The sequence below is a fragment of the Vanessa tameamea genome, chromosome 20 (assembly GCF_037043105.1).
Source record: "Vanessa tameamea isolate UH-Manoa-2023 chromosome 20, ilVanTame1 primary haplotype, whole genome shotgun sequence".
NCBI classification, from domain to species: Eukaryota; Metazoa; Arthropoda; class Insecta; order Lepidoptera; family Nymphalidae; genus Vanessa; species Vanessa tameamea.
Window position 1 is genome coordinate 5,143,557 of NC_087328.1, and position 20,860 is coordinate 5,164,416.

Consider the following 20,860-nt stretch of genomic DNA (forward strand, 5'->3'; position numbering starts at 1 on the left):
TATAAAGAATCTAAATTGAAAAATAAATATTATGTAATCTGTTACACGCTTTTTTATTGCAAATTACGGAGAAGTTTTGGATATTAAATTGACATTATTACAAAATTATTTTACCGATAAAATATAGTTTCATACTCATGACACAACACAAAAACAATCGATATCACACACCCTTACTATTATTCATCGCATCTTTACCATCATATACATCGTCATAATTTATTCAATGCCTTATTACGCAGACTGATTCATTATTTATCTATAGGCTGATGATCTAATAACAGTGAATAAGATCTGTGACGATCACCGCGTCATGTCATACCTTTGACCCACGTAACAAATTGAATTGTACACACATTAACTAATGAAACATTAGTTAATGTGTGTACAATTAATATTATGTTTGTTGATATTATGATATACTTTGGTTTATTTTTATAACATTAGAAAATTCATTGATTAGATCTTAAGCTATTTATCTCAGTACAACTTAAATGTGAAATTAATAGAACTAAAATATTTTACGTTTTGTAGTAAAATTTTAGAACATAAATGTAACTACTTACGTTTATTTAATTATAAGCATAAAACTATTAAACATAATATAAAGTAATGTACTACTACACCTAGCAGACTACTACTAGGTACCTACCTCGGTACATAGCTACATAATATAAATTCTTGACCTTAATAAATTGTATTTTTGGGTAAGTATATCGTTGATACTTAAGTCCTTTTGATAACTTAATTCATAGATTTATTGTAATATGTAATTTAATTGTTGGTAAATGCCAAAATCTTTGCGGAATCACTGTAGTAATAATATCTCTATCTAAATAATATCTATCAATAGTTAATTTTTAAACCTAATATGAATATTTATGCATACGGTCTACTGTATTAAATTGCTGAGTTCAAAAAGTAATTACAATGATTGTTCTGTTAATTGAACTGATGTTTTGTTAAAGATTTATTTTTACGGAAAATTGCCGGCTAGATTAACTTGCCCATTCCTTTTTATATTAAGTTGTGTTCTAACACTATGCAATAAACTAAGAATGGAATCAAAACTCTTAAGTTAAAAGGATACTGATTCCTAAGTTAGAAGGATATTTCTGTATTTGTAGTAAGAGTTTACTACAGATACTGAAATAAAGCTTATAATTTCGGCCAAAGATTTAAGGTTTCCTAAAATTCTAGCCTGAACCTGTTAATACGATGTGAGTCTCAGCCTTAGGAGTGTTTCCCGGCCGGTACGGCGGCCCCGTAGCGCGGCCACGGGCCTGAGCGACGCCAATGACATCATCGCTTACGTGGACCAGTGTCTGTCAACATTTTGTGTAGTATTATTTACATTGAACTAAACATAGCATTAAACATGATGTATGTAATTCAACTATTGAATGAACTTATTATAACTTATTTAGGTTCATTATTCATTAAATAAATAAATTGAAGTGGTTGCAAAAAAAAACATTCGATTAAACAAATAATATATCCATAAAAATAATCAATATCAGCATTTCAAAGGTACCTCCCTAAGTTTTATATCAACTTTACTGCAAACTTAAAATACTATCAATCTTTTGTTTAACCAATGGTTGACAAGCCCTTATCTATTGCACTGAGTGAGAGGGCGAACAAAAACGCCACGATTACGATTCCGCCCGACCTCTCCGAGAGTTCTCGACGAACGATCGACGACGTGTTCGGTGTTTATTTCGGAATTCACTAGTGTCTTGTTTGGGTGTGTCGCTGATTAAATTAAAAGTACGTATTTATATTTCATTTTCTCATTAAAATACACAGTAACTTTTTGTTTAATGATAATAGCAAATCATGTGTCGCCGTAGTTTTAATTTTCTGTACATAAATGCTGATATAGTTACGATTCTGTTTGCAAAACGAAAAAGCCGGTTCATGTGAATCGTGATTGTAGTTTATTTTTAGTTTGTATAGCGTATATGCGTTCCAGTGTTTGGTTTTGAAGTTTTCGCGTTATTACCTATACTTATTTTTTGTTATAGAAGACAACATGAGCGGACAGCAGTATTACCCGTACAAGGTAAGTTTCCTCCTACATTGTGGATGCGAACAATCTGTAGTGGTATCGATTCTTATGAGATGATGTCATCTTTTCGGGGCAAGGTTACTGCTAAAGCGGGTTTTATTAAGAGAACTAATGGGTAAACAATTTAAATATAGAGGGGAAATATACTTTTTATTTCAGGTTTTAGTTAGTGTACCAAATGGTTATTTTTCTTATAAAATTATTCCATATAGATGGATGTAAAACTTTGATACTTTTAACAATATTCGTTACAGTACATAACATAATGCATACATAGAGATATATACCAAATATTTAGGATAATTTATTTTAAATATTATATTTATATAAAACAAGAAAAGTAAATAAAACATAGTTAGTAGTAGTTATTTAAACAAAATTATCTCCAAGTCACCTTACCTGCAATTTATCTAATGTCACGCAAGACTTACCAGATACAATAAAAGAAACAAACAATAATATAAAAAACTCACCTGCAGTACGGATGAAATTGCTTATTATCTAAATTATCTAAAATCTTTATTTCGTGTGATGCATTACATATAAACTAATCATATTAGTTCTAGAATAACTGATTTAAATAAATCTATATGAATCAATTTAAATAACATTTATAATAAAATACTTACTACTAGTAAAAGTAAGTAATTAGATTAAGACTTCACGCAATGAAAAACATATACGTATTATGTAAGTATGGTACTCAATAAAAATACAAACCTTTTTTATAGTGTACTCCCACGGTTTACCCCGCGGAACCTTTCGAAGCGGCCGCCGATGCGGAGACGCTCCGCAAGGCCATGAAAGGCTTCGGTACCGATGAGAAGGCAATCATCGACGTCCTTTGCCGCCGTGGTATCGTCCAGCGTCTAGAAATCGCTGAAACCTTCAAAACTAACTATGGAAAGGTAATTTTTCCACGTTTTTTATAATTATTTAAAGATCCTTATCCTCACTTACATCATGGTATGGTTATACCAATATGGTGCTATGATAATTGTTATCACAAAGCAAAAGTTTCATTAAAACAAGAAAATTTTATGATTTGTTGGAATCATTACAATTTTATAATCATTATTTAATTTATGACCTGCTATATAATAAAAGGCATTCACATAAGTTATGTACCGTATACGAGCTTTTTCTTTATATAACAAATAGTAATAGTCGCTACTGGATCGACTATTAATGTTTTTTTATTTGTTTATGCCTCAGAAAACTTCCGTTGTATTCTGCATAGTTGATTGGTTTACATGGGCATAATATGCCGGATCGAATAACACCTCACATATTTAGGGCTACCATTTTTTTAAAATGATTAACAAATGTTGGCAACATTTGTTAATCATTTTAACAATGAATAAAATTACTGAGCTAAGTTTTCCTTGACTCACTACTATTATGACTAATAATATGATCAAACTAGAGATGTTTCCGGTTCTTGCTCTAAATTTAATCTTGTAAAATGTTGGTTCAAAGGTGCTCGTAAGAGCTTACTTGAGAATATTTGGAAGTAAGAATTTGAGGTTACACGTTTAACTTCATTCTTCATTTATCACGGTGTTGGGATAAATTTCCGTTTAGGCCATACTTCTGATTGATCAAAGTATTGGTGTACATATCGATTTCGACGCCCTGTTAATTATGACATTCAAAATACCCACAAATTTAATTTCAACATCAAATCGAAATTCGTTTGTTTTTTCAATGTTTCTCCTGTTTATTTTGATAAATATTGCTGTTAGAGAAAAGAAATATCCTACAAAAGCTGTAGGTAAAACGATTTTGAATGCAAAACAATTATGAATTTATAAGAAAAAAATGCCGGAGTTGTATTATGGTGTACGATTTTCAATAAAATTAATCTCCTAAATGTACCATGTATGTATTGTTTTAGACATAAAAGTTATATTATTTCTATTAAATACCTAACTATCTATCTAAAAATACCTATTTAATATTATACCCACTGTTATACTTTTATTTGGTTTTAGTATCACATAAATAATTTCACGTTTCAGTAATAAGTTATATGTTCAAATTTTTCTAAAAATTCTTAGTCAATATTTTACTTTCTGAGAAATATGCTGTTGGTTAGTAAAACAATCTCGTGGTAAGTCAATGAACTGAAAGACCTACATTCAAAGCTATGCTACCTACATAAAGCGCAACTAAACACTTTAAACCTGCAATGCAGATAATAACCAATAAAATCGTATAACAACATAGGTATTATATTAAATATATTATACTAATAAAAAATTAATGCAAAGTTACTACTTCGTTATCGTATCTTACATATTTTGGTTAAATCGAATTAGTATTTTATAAATACAGATAAATAAACCATTACTGTAAAAAAAATGTATTGCGTTTTTACCAGCAAGTCTCTGATATCTAAACCAATAAAATTTTCATGCATATTTTATTCATTTTACGTTAGCCGTTAATGTATCGGAACTCGATGCCGTTCTCGTATCGGTAAATGTGAAATCACTTCAAGCATAATACTTTTAAGAAAATACCTTAACGAGACTACAATTGAGTCAATTTTCTTATAAAGTCTGCTTTAATTGATGAATCATTTTGTCCGATAGCGGATGGAGATGATCATTTTGCAAAATAGGGTTTAAACACGCAAGCGGAACATTGACATTCATAGCAGTTGTCATATTTAAAATTATTCACAAGTTACATTATTTATTAACAAACTACTTTTATTAACTTGGTGGTGCTTCGGGCAAGCACGACTGGGCGACCCAACATATACTAAGCACCAAACAGCCATAGCTACTTAGTATTATTGTGTTCCGGTTTTTAAATGAGTGAAATGATGAGCCAGTAAAACGGGCACAATGGACATAACGCCTAAGTTCCCAAAGCTTGGTGTCGCATTGGTGGTGTAAGGAATGATTAATATTTCTTAGTGCCATTTGCCAGACTACCTACTGCTACGGAAATAAATAAATAAACATTTTAAGGAAAGATTTATAATTGTATAGTTTTATTAGTTAGTTTTTTTTTAAAGTATTTAGACGGACGATTACCCACCAAGTTAATGTGTGCTCTAGTTGCGTTATGATTTTATATTTTCCACGTCGTTTGTCAAATAAATCATTAGGCATTAGTAAAAAATAATTGTTAGGTATCTTGAGTAACAATGATATTTGTTCAAAGGCTACAAATATATTGGCCTTGATAATTTTTCCTCATTGACTAAGTACTGAGTCAGACTTGCTGCGATAATAGTTGTAGCATTGTTTGGACTTGGAGTCTTGATCGTTGAGTGATTAATCTCTATGCAAAACGACAAAAAACATACTTCAAACATTTAACCGCCATATTTTTCGAAGTCATTTAAAAACCAGATTCACTGTCGCATATAAATTTTAACAATGTAATAAAAAATATTTGTTAGAATGTTTTTTACATAAAAGATACAAAACTAAATAATCTTTACTAAAATTATAAATAAGTAAATAACGCTATCCGTCTGTTACGCTTTCGTGGCCAAACCACAAACAACAACAAACCTTTTTTTTTGACACGTGATTGTGACGATAGGGCACAGATAACTTTGCCAATGGAGAACATTGAAGAGTGAATTTTAACCTCTTATTCTGGCTTAACTTTTACCATTGGCACTCCAAATACATTTAAATAATTTTATCTACAAACTAATTGAAGGTATTTAAACGTACACGGCGCGGCGGCGGCGGCGGCGACGTGAACAAAAAATTCCTACGAATAATAAAGATTATAAGTAAGAACGGTACGTTCTTTTATGGTTAAAATAAAAGTAAAAAGTCATATTAGTCTAATTTGAATCATTTTAGGGTCAGATATCACACCGCTAGTTGTTTTCTTCGCTCGATATAATAACCTTATCATTGTTTACATACTTGTCAAGTTGTCACAGCCGACACTACAAGCTTGTAAAAGGTGTAATCATTTTAGATTGCCATTATTATAATTATCTTGTCATTAAAGAAATACCCATTGAGGCCTTTCAAAACCGTGTTTTGCAATAAGAATATTCATTTTTTATGATATATGCGTACAAGGTTGACTTTAGGCTAATTTTAAGGGTAAGTTTAATTTAATAAGCCGTAACTCGCACAGGTTATGAGCCTGGTTATATGTGTTTATTAAATATGAAGTATTTTAATCTAACCTGGAGAGCGTCAGAGCATACTGATAATTATAGTCATCTATCTACCAGTCCCGACTTTGTTCGGGTATAAATCTTACAAAGTAATAACAAATAACAACTTTAAGGGAAAAACCCTTAAAGTTGTTATTTCTATAAAAAAAATACGTCGTAGGATTGTTTGCGTTACAAAATAAATAGTTTAAAATTTTAGCTTTTTCGAATCAGTAATTTTGGCTGTGCGTTGATAGTCACTCAGGGTGTATAAGTGTTGGTACAGATATATTTTCTAAATAATCTCAAGAGCTTCTGCTATTTCTATACTATTTTATCTTTAGACGAAACTGTTTTTATATTAAATGTTTATCTATTTGCCACCTGACCTAAGTATTAATTGATAAGACATTTAATTTCTCGTAGTCTCCTTTGCATAATTTATGCAGATGATGGAGATTAATAGTCATTTAGATTTTAACTTAACCAATAAGTAAAATGTTTAAATATTTGTGTTATAAATCCTTTCAACAATACAGCCTTATCATAAAAATTTAATACATAAACGATAACAGTTGTGAATAAATAACGCATACAGTAAAAGTCAGATTATATCACTAATTATAATAAATAGTATGTTAGATTTATATTTTTTTTCTATCTGTGACCGAATTAAAAAAGGTTTTAATGACCAATCAAAACTTAAAAAGATAAAACATTGTAAATAAAAAACATACTAAAAAAAACTACAATAGTTGTGTTCCCGTTCGATAGGACAACAATGGTTACTCAGTCAGATTGTGCCTTATTTGAGTAGGTTAATATAATCGTCGATTCTACCGAGTTTTCTCAGTCGAATGTCATAAAAAACTCTTTTGAATTGAAACTACATGGATATGTTAAAAAAAAAACTTTATTATCAAGGTCAATTATGGTGTTAGGAATGGTTAATACCTTTTAAACCCGTTACATACGTGCTTCTGATTCGCATTGCCACTTGACGAAATGCTAGGCGAGATATGCGTAAATTGAAATGAAATGTGAAGTGAAAAAAGCTGTTAGTAATGACCGTTTACATATTCGCGTGTATTGATTTTTACTTCCACTTTACGAAATGAACGACGTGGTCGGATAGACTGACGCGGCGGGGTACTCTATTCTATAATATGTAGTCGTAATCCCGTAGAGAATTACTACTTTCATTAATGAATTCGTACTCGCATAGTTATAGTTTAGTTGGTAAATGTTAACATTCCCTTCTCCGGTTCCCTCTTTAATCGTAGTTTAAATTACGCGCGATTGTGTTATGAGTAATCTAATTATAGCCCTATATTTACATAAATGTATAAGTAGAAGATTATACAACACATCCGCCACTACCTTCTAGTAAATTCCATTGGAGTAACTGATATACGAATAGTATTTACTATTACAATTATTGAATAATAAAAATGTTCGAATTTTACAGTGCTAACGTCTGAAATACAGATATGTTGGTACTTATCTAGTTCATACATATCTTTTGCCTTATTGATTTGTTAGATTATTTTTTGTATTGTAAATATCGATACAAAAAGCATCATATTATATTCTAAATAATATATAAATAATAATAGTAAAATCGAAACATATTCATTGAAATTATGTATCTAGACAAATACAGATTATGTAGGTAGTTATTTTATAACACGAGGAAAAAGGTTGTATTAAAATGCAGGTATATTTTTTTAACAGGACCTCATCAGTGAACTCAAGAGCGAACTTGGCGGTAACCTCGAGAACGTGATAATAGCTCTTATGACTCCCCTCCCACACTTCTACGCTAAGGAGTTGCATGACGCAGTCGCCGGGATCGGAACTGACGAGGAAGCTATCATTGAAATCCTTTGCACCCTATCCAACTACGGCATAAGGACCATTTCAGCGTTTTATGAACAACGTACGTAAATATTGTTGCTATTTTACTTTCGTGCGATTCTTAATTTAAAAAACATTTTTTGTAAGTTGTACAAACAATGCCAGTTTTTTACGGAATTAAATTCAAGTTTTAATATCTTTAAGGTTGTTAAATTTAAAAGTCTAATTGGAGTGCGACAATTATGTAACGTCTGAATAAAACGTTTCTGATGTAAGACTTTTTGCTTCGATGTTTCAAACATTCAAACCTCGATAAGAGTATTTCAAGTAGGTCAACTGAGAATGCAACGTAAATGTGTAACATTTGAGGTAACCGTCGTAATGCAGAAAGGTTCTTATGGCATATATCTCGAACAGTCTCATAGTCTCGAACGCAAAACGGTTCGTAGTAACCCATTTAATATTTTCATCAAATTTGGCTTACTCAAATGGAAAGCTACAAAATACTTTATCTAATTTAAATAATCCGTTATAAACGACATAATTATTCGTTTAAATTCCGTCAAATCTACTATTTACAACGGATATTACTAATTATGTTCGTTTCAATGTACAATCGTGGGTTCATTTATACATTTAATGATAAACCAGTTTATTTAGAAATCTATGACCGTACAATTTTCTTAATAATTCTATTATGTAAAATGTTTTTTATAATTCTTTGCGATTTGATAAATTTCTACTAATTATTATATCAATATATTAAAATTTATCACGATTCAGTTCGTAGAAACGTCATGAAATCATTTAAATTCCTCAATACACCTATTAACAATATAATATATTATTAATATATAATAAATTTAAATATTTATAAATCTCTTATGTCTCTAATGTCCAGGCTACCCTGATTATCATCATAATCATCAACATCGATTCTTTTCCTTGTATGTATTTAAAATTTTTCATTGCTACCATGTATGTTAACTCTATCAAATACCATATAATATATACCATACAATATTATATAGGTAATGGTTTAAATAAAATTATTTTTTGCTAACCGTATTTTTAAGTGCCAATTGACAGGTCGAGGTCATTGACATTCCTATTGATATTTGAATTGCTTATAAACGGGTTGCACATTTGCCCGCTTTTTATTTTGTTTCCAAGAAAACGAAAATGCCGACTAAATTATGAAAAACGTTTATTTTTACAAGAACATGAAATGCATGCTGTCATGATAATAGTTTAAATTTCAATATTAAAACCTTCTCCGAAATGCGCTTCACCATCTGGTGAAAAAAATCTGGGCATATATTGGTTTATTACTTTTATCAATGAGGTTGAGGCGGTTCAAAAAAGCAACTCCTCAATTTGAAAAGATACATAGTTTTGTCTTTAGTAAAAAGGTACGCTTGTTATAAAGCATCTTCTAAAATTACCTTTGTGGACTAGATGAAGATAGTTTTTCGCCAATTTTCTAGACATATAACCGGTTTGAAGGCAATGTGAGTTTCACTTATCAGTTAGTAGTTTTCGTATTTCAGATCAATATCTCGAGCTGTATTATCCCGTTAATAATAAATTCTAAAACATAAATGTTTAATATTCAGATTCTCGTTACAAAATTAAATGTGTTGTTTCAACATTTAAATTTAGTTTCAAATTTTTCATTGTAGTAGTGCTTGCTTGGGCTTGAACCCTCAAACATAAGTAAAAATCACGAGTTCAAACCACTGGGGTGTATAGAGACATAGATTTCGACTTGAAAAAAATACTTCTGGAACTTGCACGCGATGTGCCTAACGCCTAATGCACTGCGCAGTGCATAATTTACTTGAAATTGATTTTTCCATCAACCATACATCATAACACAGGCGTTTTATTAAAACTCTTTTTACAGGAAAAATCAATTAACGAAGGTAAAAGTAAAAAAACACGTACGACACAGTTCAGTATATCTAACAGAACTCACATTGCTCCATAAGAATTTCATTTTAACCTATAAACTTACGTTGCACTAAAAATGAATATGTAAATTTAACGTTTAAAATACATGTAAAGAGAATAGATCACGAGTAGTAAGCACACTCTCGACGTTATAGCGTGACGCTAGTCTATAATAGTTTTATGTTTGAAATCAATAATATTATTGTTGTATAGAGTAAGCATTAAAAATAATGCATTTACGCATTAGATTCACTTAATACTCTGTTGTATTAGTTATAATATTTGCTTCTCATCTTGAATCATGATAACGACTATACGACGTGAAAGTATTTTATTAAAGACGAATTCTGTTAATGTTCTTTAATTGAATAATCAGATTAATTGACAGCTTAATAAAAAAAATAGAAAATATTTTATCGAGTTAAATGTAAATTATTATTGTGCGTAACAATTAATGTAAAAAGGTTTTATAATTATAACGTATCTTTACTAATATTATAAATGCGGAAGTAATGCCTCTCTATCTGTTGATCTTTCACGGCCAAACCACTGAACCGCATTAGATTAAATTTTCTATGAAGTAAGCTATTTTTTACCTAACATCAACCCCTAAACCTAGAACTAGTATACTACAAAGATTAACGAATATTCCAAAGTTATAGATTGATATTATAATGTAGATAATTTTGAAAATGATGGAAGAGTCATGTTATATTTTTCAATTATTTTCAATTAATAGATATAATACAAATAAATATATATTGTTGTATTGGCGTCGACCATGAGTTAGTAGGTCATTTGGTACAAAGTGCCGTCATACGCCATTAGCATTCATAGCCAATGGGAAATTTACGTTCGTGAGCTAAAGTAATTAGACTAATGAAATTGTTTAGTTTTATGTGTAGAAGAATTTGCTGTACATGTTTTTTTTATTGTCGCAGTATATTCGTTTCCAAAAATTAATAGTAATTTGATATAAAGGGTTCTTTGTTTACACAAAAAAAAGCAAACCGCAAGGTTTTTAACAGTTATTTAATAACAGATATTGTTAGCTTTTGTCAAATATTAGATAGATAATTAATTTGAATAATCTTAATTTTATCTATTACCTATATGATTTTTTTTAGTATACGGCAAGAGCCTAGAGTCGGACCTTAAGGGTGACACCTCTGGTCACTTCAAACGTCTATGCGTGTCCCTGTGCATGGCCAACCGCGATGAGAACGCCGGAGTCGACGAGGGCGCGGCCAAAGCCGATGCTGAGGCGCTGGCGTCTGCCGGAGAGGGACAGTGGGGCACAGATGAGTCTGTCTTCAACTCCATCCTTATCACACGCTCTTATCAGCAGCTGAGACAAGTGAGTAATTAAGTAAACTAATTGCATTCCAAAGATATCCGATATTTAAAATAAACAACATTCCGTAAAATAACTACTGCTTATTTCCATATAATTTAATCTTTTTTCTTTAGGAAAGGTTATAATAAAAGTATGTTCATTATTTATGAGTTCTTCTCAATATCTAAAAGTACTTCTCACGCTTATTAATTCGAGTTCCATTTAATTGTATTACTTTAATGAATAAAATTAAAAATACTAGATTGGCTTCATTTCAATTTAACTGAGAATGTATTATAAATATTTGTAATAACTATAAAAACATAGATTGTAAACTATTAATAAAACTTGAATCTTAAGAATAAATCAGTCATTGATCGACTTATGTATGAATCACCTAAATACATATATTGTATGTCGTAGTCATTCAAGTGATTGAAAGCCAGAAACACTGACGAATAAGCTATTAATAAATCCCAAGCAATAAGAGAAACATTTTTGTTAAATCAATATGGAAGTATAGATTTAAAAAAAAAAACTTATAAATACGAGTATTATTAGCAATATTTTTATTCTTATTTTGTTTTATTAAGATAAAAATAGCGTGCATTAATGAAAACAAAAATAACTAAAACATACACTAATTAAGGTGACACTAAACTTATAACACAAATTCAATAGTTATGCTGTACGATATCTGTGTAATCTGTCACCCTATCTACAAGAAAATTGTAAATTATGTAAAAAAAAAAATACTAGTCAGCAAGTTACATACATCCAAATTCCAATTACACACACGTGTACAGCTACAATGCATTACGTATATACGTGTTTAATATAATTAATTCGAAATAAAAAGTTAATATGCTCAGCAAGTCTCGCTGGCTCATACTATCGTTATGCATTAAATATTTTAATGTTGGTCACAGACGTTTTTATAATGAATTATTCATATGTTCATACAATTTTAACAATACAATTCCTTAATTATCCGCGATGGCTCAGAAGATAAAGTACCTAGTATCTAAGGAATCATAGTTTCAATTCAAACACATAGATTTTACAATTTGTTAATTTTTACAAAGAATTTAAACAAAAACCACACAACTTGTAAATGTTAATTGAAATTTATGACTGTTGACATTGTATGATTGATGCACAGTCTACAATAATATTATATTATAATTTTTTAGTACAAAACAAATCATATTATTAATGTAGCACGTCGTCGGTTAGGTTGTCGTAAAAGTTAACTTCGATTTTTTTTTGTTGCGCATCCAAAACCAAACAAACAAAAAACCATCACAGGCTCCCACATTTGCCGCAAAGGCAAATATGAGGGCGGGGAACCAAAACGGACGAGCTAAACCAATTTCCCCATATGATTTGCATTAAGCAATGCAGCCGGCCATAAAAGTCCATTTTATATCCAATCCAATCTGGACATCCAATGATGATTATTGTTATTCTTGTATAAGCAAGTTTTTACATTAGAGTAATTGTGTCGTTACAGATCTTTGCTGAATACGAGGCCTTGACTGGCAAAGATATTGAAGAAACAATCAAGAAGGAATTCTCTGGAAGCGTCGAGAAGGGCATGCTTGCTATCGGTATGTATATTATAAAAGTAACAGCTTCTGTATTTTATATAATATATTCGTATTTAATAATTTACAAAAGTACTAATACATTAAAGCAATTTAAAGTAACAATTTCGTAACACTTTCTCTTATCATTAATTACTAAATTAAAATACTTGTTTCGTGAATTTATAATTACGAAATCGAAGACGAATAACGTTACTTTCGTCCTCTTAACCGATTTCGGCTATGACGGACCATCTCAAGAGACTAGCCAACTACGCAGGACATATAGTGCATAAGTGTGTGCACAAACACAAGAGCAGTCTCTAATCCGATGGGACGGCAAATGCGACACGACCGGAAAGATTCAGGCGCGGAACCAATTGCTTCACGCGCTTTCCGAGAAAACAAATATATCGGCATGACCTTGGTTTCATCCCAAAACCTCGGGATTTCGGCCCTATAGATACTAAACCAACGAGGCAGTCAAACTCTAGATTAGATATAAATACCAAAACAAACTTTCCCTTTTTTGTTACTTTACGTTACAAGTTATATAATTATAACAAAACAGCGTTTAGCAATAGGCTATTTGACAATGCGAAAAATAAAGTGTCAATTATTGTAATCAGTATATATTATGAGTTTCAAAATGGTTATTTATTAACGAAAGTTAAAAATAATAATTAATTAATTCATAAATCCATAAATAAAAATGCATTTCTTTAAACGTTTGTCACGTGACACAAAACGCTCCTGATTGGTCGGGCTTATTATGACGTCACTTGCATGTTAACCTCGTTTGCCTACTGTATGTGGATTATATGTGCCACAGATTACAATACAGGAAAGTGACGTCACCGACCCCATTGCAGCGCCATATTGTCAAAGTAGCGTTTTCGCGCGCTATTTAAATATGGAATTTTTAATTTGATATTTTTCAGCAAATATGTACTAGAATTAAAAAAAAAACAATTTTACTGGGTTCCTTAACCTCTACTAAATAATATAAAGTGGATTTTAAAAACGCGACATTTTTTATTAAGTAATGGCTACAGTTCCGAAAGTGTCAAAGATAAACACCGGAAACGGTATTAGTATTTCTTTTAACAAGGAATACCAAAAACTGGAAATTAATCTCATAATGAGTCATTAATGACGTACAAGAAGTGAAGGTTAAATTGTAACTAGAATAGGAAGTCAACTATGACCTTGCGATGACTCATGCAACTATTACATACAGAGCACGGAATTACCTCGACGATTTCGTCAATGAAACCGGTATAAAAAAAAAACCTTTTTTTAAATGTTACTATAAATAAACCGGCTATATCTTTAATTTTAAATTATTGCACTTCTTTATTGTTAGATATTTCCGAGCGAAGGGATAAGATGTCATATATTGAAACATACTTATAAGCAAAGACTAATTAAAATTTTCGTACGTAAATAGGAAAATCTTAATTGAATTACAAAATGTACATTGTATTTAGATGAATATTATGTCGTACATATTATTTTCGACATGATAACTCGAAAATATTTAAAGTCATGAGTGGATAAAGGTGTTATGACATAAAATTACATTTTACGTATCACCTTCATCCACTCACGTCTTCATTTATGAATTCTAGTATTATTTACTTTCTTTCTCTACATACTTACTTTCAAGCCTTCTGTGATTTTTATATTATTTTTATTAAATTATTAATTTTCTAGTCAAGTGTGTGAAGAGCAAAGTTGGTTTCTTCGCGGAACGTCTGTACTACTCTATGAAGGGTCTGGGCACCAACGACAAAACCCTTATCAGAATTGTCGTTAGCCGTTCCGAGATCGATCTCGGTGACATCAAACAGGCTTTCCTTGACAAGTACGGCAAACCCCTGGAGGAGTGGATCGCTGTGAGTACCTTGCACTTATTTATAATTATAGCAATTATTTTCTATACATTTTTAATAGTATCAGCTGAATTGGATGCTCAATTAGTACACTGTAAATACTTTGACAGCTACCAATACAGTTTTTTTAATAAATGAATCACTTATTGGCTTTTTAATGTTTATGTAGTGACAAATCTCAAGGTGATTAACCCACATTCATCACAAATAATATAAATCATTAATTGTGTAGCGGGGCTTGAATCATTAATTAGATTTAAATATATTGTATCAAACTAACCCAATTTTTATTGTTGTTTGTTTACTAATGGCATGTAAAACCTAATTTTTAAATTTTAACTATTTTCAAGATGCTGACCCATACTTTCTATGATATGAATAAAATAATAAATAAGTTAATTATATAACAGTCTGCTTTACTTTACTTTTATTGAATAATCAGCATGAGACAAAAACATGACATTTTACATTTTTCTTCCATGTATTGTGAATTTTCCATCATTTTTAAAGCAATAATGGTGTATACAGATCTGTTTATGTATTTCATTATTTAAATATTATTTTTATATATAAATAAAACCTCCACTCCTCATAAAGTCATAGTTATTTTGTGTATTCATATTAATTCTTTTAGAAAACATGTTTTCTAACGAATGTTTTATGTAAATAAATGATAATGTTTTAAAGCGTGTATGTTATATTGTTTAATAATAATTAGTTTCTTTATTTACCATTAAATATAAATGAAAGTTATTACAATTAATAAAAAAAGTAGGGTATTTTCATTTTGCTTTTAAAATACGAAGACTGATCTTCGCTATAATAGGTTTTTGGTGATGTTTGCCGAACAGTGTTCGACATACAGGATGCTTTTAGGAATCTAACTCATTTATCAAAATCAGGGTTAAGGTAGTAAATACAAACACGGAATTAAATACCCTCCTTTACTATAATCGGGGACCAAAAAGACTACAATCATCGTTTTACTGCTGATTATTGCTTTCGACAAAATAATTAGACAGCGTTCAGAATAGTGAAACATTTTGATTGCAGGGCGACACTTCCGGGGATTACAAGAAGGCTTTACTGACTCTTGTTGAGTAAAAAGTGTTGGCAAGGATGGTCTGGGAGCAACGAATGAGATCACCTAGATTTTAATTCACTACATTATTTTTGTCAATTGTTAGGTTCTTAAGAGCTAGGGTACGAGCACACTGAAAACAAACTTGGATATATTTTACTCTAATATTGTCTCAAAGACGATTAGTGTAAAAAATGTTTTCAGTATGACCAAACCTTAGGTTATCCATGCCGAGTGTAAATTTTATTTTTCATAAAGATCTGTATATTTTGCTTATGTTTATCATTGTCACGTAACTTTCTCTGCACAGTAGCTAACAGCTTAGTGTCGCGAGTGCATGGTGCCTGGTACCTCAGTGTGGAGGTTGCTTTTTTACAAGTAGTTGTTCCCATTTTTCAGGAGGAGATGGACGGTTCACTCGGTCATCTCCTATCTACAATGTGTTACTAAGACTACCCTACCCCAGACTAAATAAGTTATATTATAACCGCCACTACTATGTATGACCTGTGGTGTAAATATTTATAATCTATGGTACCCTATTTACATGTATTGGTACAGTTTACTTATTGATGCATTTCGAAAAAGATTATTGTTTTTAAGTTTTATTAATTATTTAATCTCATGTGTGATTTGTAATCTCATGCTAATCTCAATGCACGTTGTGTGATGTATCGATAGAAATTATGGGCCAGTTTCGGTATTATTTTTGCTACTGTTACAGTGTTGGTTTTTAAATATCTTTACAGGAAGACCTAGATGGTGACTTCAGGAATGTGCTAGTCACACTTTGTGCTTAATCCTGCAAAATAAATTATATATTTTATTTGCATATTATAAATTATTTTTCTATAAATGTTTTAAAAAATGCATGTTATTGAATAGTTCTATTACAGAAACAAATGTAATATTTTGCAGGATGATACGAAAGGAGACTACAAAAGGGTGTTACTCACTATTGTTTCTTAAGATAAAGCATAATAAGACTACAATGTACTGAATGTTTGTATTATTGCACTTAAAAAGCTAAGTCCCGATATGAAACTGCCTTTATATAACTGTTGAGATGTGTAGAAATAAAAGCTTGATATTTTTGTGAAAATGAGATATTTATTGGTGCTGTAGTTTTGTTTACGGTGTATTATATATACTTAAATACATTATTAATAAAACTATGTATGTTTCAATCGTATTTTATTGGACATCCCGAATTCCCTCGTGTGTTATCTGGAAAACCAAGAATTTACATGATTTATATTGCATAACTTTCTAATAGAATTTATTAAAAATATTGAAGAATGTCAAAGACAGATCAATTTTCAAGTCTCTCGAGGACTTAATTTATTGAAAACCAAAGATTACTCCATAAGATTATTTGATAAATTTTTGTGTTGGAAAAAAATGGACTAGATTTATGTTATTTTGGTTATATTTTTAATAGCATCTATTAAAGCTTGGATTTTTTTAATAGAATTGTGTCAATTGACTTTTACAATGTTTTATTTAAAAAGTTTTAAAGAACTATAACATTCGTGAACTTGGCAGTGTTTCAAACATTGAAGCACAATTACTTTGAAAATTATTCAGCATTCTCTTGGCTTGCTAAGACATTCCACATTAACATGCCAATCAATTTTACTGAACATTTAGTGGCTTTTTGCAAGTGCTCTTTAAACATATAAGCTTATACCGCCAGAGGAAATTTAAATATACATTTATATTGACGTAGTTATTAATATTTTTTTCGAATAGTTCATGTTTTGGTGAAAATTAGATTCCCTCCTCTTAACCGGAATATAATAAATTAGTCAAAGATACAAATCATAAATAAAAATTTAATTTAATAACTAGAATTATCTCTAAGATGGTTAAAATAAATGTATTAGTAAGGTCGTATGGTTTTTTTGTATTCTCCAAGGAATTTAAAAATCAAATATTTCGACTTAATGGGATAGTAATCATTTTATTATCTCATGAATGATATTATTAAGATAAAATCATTAACGTTTATTTAACTTAATAAACTATTCAAAATACTGAGGTTTGTAGAGAAATTGAAAGATATTTCCCCTGAATCGCATCTTAACGAGTAACTTATTGTTCCTTGGTACTGAATACACTTCAAATTAGCAACACACTGTTTCCAGTAATCGTAAATATCTTGTTAAGGAGTAATTTAATAAAATCGACATTTCCTTGATCCTGGTACTATAATTATAAAACATACTACCCATTTACATTACAAGTTGTAGAGAATTGAAATGGAAGAAGGAGTTTATAACAAAATCTATCCTATAATATGGAATAGTTTTATTAAAACAATAGACAAAATAAATATTTTGTTTACCTGAAACTTTCCAACGTCTTCTGCTACAATATTACTTTTAAGAATCGCAGCTAATCTTATATTCTCTAGCGGCTCTGGAGCGGAAAGAAGAACACGCATGTTACAACGATGCGACCAAGTGTCACCTAGAGAACCAACTATTGCTCCTGTTGATAGACCAATCCTGGTCGTCATTTCGTTTGTTAAAACGACCTGAAAAATATTAGGTTTTTTTGAGCGTAAAGATTATATTTACAATTCCAAAACGGGATACATGACGTTTTTATTCAAAATAAACTTGCATCTTGCCCTCATGTAAAATATTATTATTTGGAATCGGCACAGTCTTAAGTTTTATATAAAATTCTGAGAAACTATTTTAGATGGTGGGAAACAAGCGGGAGTTGAGGAGCTTTACATACTCGATCAGAGGAAATGCTCAGAAAAAAAAGTCTGCTTTTATGACAGCCATGGGTTGATTTATTGTAATTTTTGTTCTACTCTGCTAGAAAAACAGCTGATAAAGTGGTCAACATGTGGCATAAAAAATAAAGATAGCAATTTACATCTAAAGGTTGAAACTGGTTTAGCAAGGGTGCCAGTGCTACCGCGAAGAAACAACATAATGGTAATGGATTACCAGAATACATAGAGAAACAATTATTAAAGTGGACTATAATAATTGTTTATTTTCATTCATTTATGCTTATAAAAAAAGACTAAGTCATTATTTTTGTGCCAATAATGCATAGATGCAAATCCTATTTTACAAAAAAAAAAAAAACTTGTAACAATTAAATGTACTATTTAAATATAGTGTGCTTTATAAGTTTTTAGAAAAATTAAAATTTTATTTAAATATTCAATAGCATTAAAGAAGTTCTCACAGCAATTTGATTTTTCAATGTCAACTTCTGTAAATCCGCCACCAATCTAAAAAGCAATCCTGTTCTCTGTTTCATAGAGATGCCATCTTTAAATGGAAATGCTATTGAATCTATGACTATGAGTTTCACCTGTAATCAAATTTTATGTTACACAGATTAATTAAATACATCATGAATCATTTATTTTTCTAGACAGACTAGTCAAAGCAGTGAATCTGTTGAAATAAACAGTTGCTCACAGTTGGCCACTGAGCAAAATAGCATGATGTTTGGTGAGGGACAAGCGTAGCTGTTACGCACACTGAGATTATAAAGTTTGCTCATTTGTTTATATCTTCTGTAGTGTAACACTCTATCTAAATATATAAATAATAATCTAAGTAAATACCATTGAAAGTTATTATAAACTTATATTACATTCGGCTTATCCCTTATGAAATTGGGTAGTTGATATAAAAATGCACAAAATTTTTCGAGGCCAATTGCTTTAACATAATGAAATTTCTTCAAGGCATCCTCTTCTCTTATTGGTATTGAAGAATCCATAATCCTTTGACATTTTGCTAAGCTAGAAAATAATATTTCTACAGCACAAAATATAGCAGTTAGTATAGTATGTTAGTTAAATCAATAAATTATATAAATTCTTACCCTTAAATCTACTTAATGTAAAGTTTGAGTTTGTATCAATATAAAGAGCTTCTGAATTGAGCCCACCTAGAGCTTTAGGTACTTGTACAGAAGCACATAGTTGCAAACTATAAACAATTTAAAAATTATATAAAAAGTATGATTAATATTATTTACTTCATTTATTGCTATTTTAAAATGTGAAATATTTAAACATATGACTTTATAAATGTATGAATTATATTTGGTATATAAGTTTATTTTGGTTTAAAAATGGACGTAGACTACTTTTTTTAATTTTCATAAAAAATCGCGAAATAGACAGCGTTAACCGCCAGATTTGTATACAATTTACATATGAATAAATATTTTTTTATCTTAAGTAGGTATAGTGTTCAAACCATAGTTGTGTTTTCCCAGAACCCGGTAAGCCTAACAATTCTGTCAGAGAACCCAATTGTATTCCGTCATTACCGAGAACCTTATCGAGATTTTGACTAAATGTAGGTATAGAGGGTAAGCTGGTTTCAATCTGGAAATAAACAGATTTTGTAAGCATGTTCTTCAATCTTAAATAATAAGTATAATAGATTTTTCATATAAGTTGTACCTCTTCTACTCTTATTAGAATATTATTATAGTTATTTTACTTACTTGCCACAACTCTGTTGCATTATATATTTTGAATTCAGAGCTCATTCTCAAAAGGATGTCCTTGATGACTTGATGCTCATGAGTACAAATAGTTTAAATAATAAAAAGTTTAAAATTTGAGGCAAAGACTTTAAATATAATCAAATGTTTTGATTTGAAAATGTTTGAAAACTATTTTAAATTTTCATACCAGTATTACCAGTACTATATACAACAACTTTGTTAAGTAACAGGCTACTTGCTAGTTATTGCCTTTGTTGTGAATTTGCAAGTTATCCTTGTGAAAATGTAAATTTTTATTTTTTATATTTTTTTTATAAAAAGTCTAATGAACCTGGGTGTGAGGTACAATAATGAAACGTAAATAATATAAAAGTTAAAACAAATTAAATTACATGTCATGTACATTAAATTAATTAGTTGATACAATATTGCACCAT

The 20,860-nt window shown here is 30.2% G+C and overlaps 2 protein-coding genes across 5 annotated transcripts; one reads left to right on the top strand and one right to left on the bottom strand.

Annotated features, from left to right (window-relative positions):
• Nucleotides 1-1,623: 1,623 nt before the first annotated feature.
• On the top strand, nucleotides 1,624-17,110 carry LOC113401750 (annexin B9). Of its 4 annotated transcripts, none has more exons than XM_026641761.2 (8): nucleotides 1,624-1,770; nucleotides 2,028-2,065; nucleotides 2,803-2,979; nucleotides 7,950-8,154; nucleotides 11,153-11,382; nucleotides 12,875-12,971; nucleotides 14,664-14,845; nucleotides 15,896-17,110. In XM_026641761.2, exons 2-8 carry the CDS (start codon nucleotides 2,036-2,038, stop codon nucleotides 15,944-15,946), a joined length of 972 nt encoding a protein of 323 aa, XP_026497546.1. In that variant the 5' UTR covers nucleotides 1,624-1,770; nucleotides 2,028-2,035; the 3' UTR covers nucleotides 15,947-17,110. The 4 variants fall into 4 exon arrangements, with proteins under 4 accessions (XP_026497546.1, XP_026497547.1, XP_026497548.1 ...); XM_026641762.2 differs by having other exon boundaries at nucleotides 16,323-17,110; XM_026641763.2 differs by having other exon boundaries at nucleotides 16,673-17,110.
• On the bottom strand, nucleotides 16,330-20,603 carry LOC113401752 (DNA repair protein RAD51 homolog 3-like). The gene is made up of 7 exons (XM_026641765.2): nucleotides 20,421-20,603; nucleotides 20,168-20,298; nucleotides 19,788-19,894; nucleotides 19,554-19,720; nucleotides 19,137-19,265; nucleotides 18,271-18,462; nucleotides 16,330-17,150 (listed from the first exon to the last, which is right to left on the bottom strand). Exons 1-7 carry the CDS (start codon nucleotides 20,463-20,465, stop codon nucleotides 17,118-17,120), a joined length of 804 nt encoding a protein of 267 aa, XP_026497550.2. The 5' UTR covers nucleotides 20,466-20,603; the 3' UTR covers nucleotides 16,330-17,117.
• Between the last annotated feature and the right edge of the window lie 257 nt (nucleotides 20,604-20,860).

Excerpts from the sequence above, each read along its gene's own strand:
- LOC113401752 (XM_026641765.2), bottom strand. The coding sequence starts at position 20,465 with ATGAGCTCTGAATTCAAAATATATAATGCAACAGAGTTGTGGCAA. Across the intron at positions 20,299-20,420 it reads ATGCAACAGAGTTGTGGCAA|ATTGAAACCAGCTTACCCTC; the intron begins GTAAGTAAAATA and ends GTTTATTTCCAG. Across the intron at positions 19,895-20,167 it reads TCTGGGAAAACACAACTATG|TTTGCAACTATGTGCTTCTG; the intron begins GTTTGAACACTA and ends AATTGTTTATAG.
- LOC113401750 (XM_026641761.2), top strand. The coding sequence starts at position 2,036 with ATGAGCGGACAGCAGTATTACCCGTACAAG. Across the intron at positions 2,980-7,949 it reads TCAAAACTAACTATGGAAAG|GACCTCATCAGTGAACTCAA; the intron begins GTAATTTTTCCA and ends TTTTTTTAACAG. Across the intron at positions 11,383-12,874 it reads CTTATCAGCAGCTGAGACAA|ATCTTTGCTGAATACGAGGC; the intron begins GTGAGTAATTAA and ends GTGTCGTTACAG.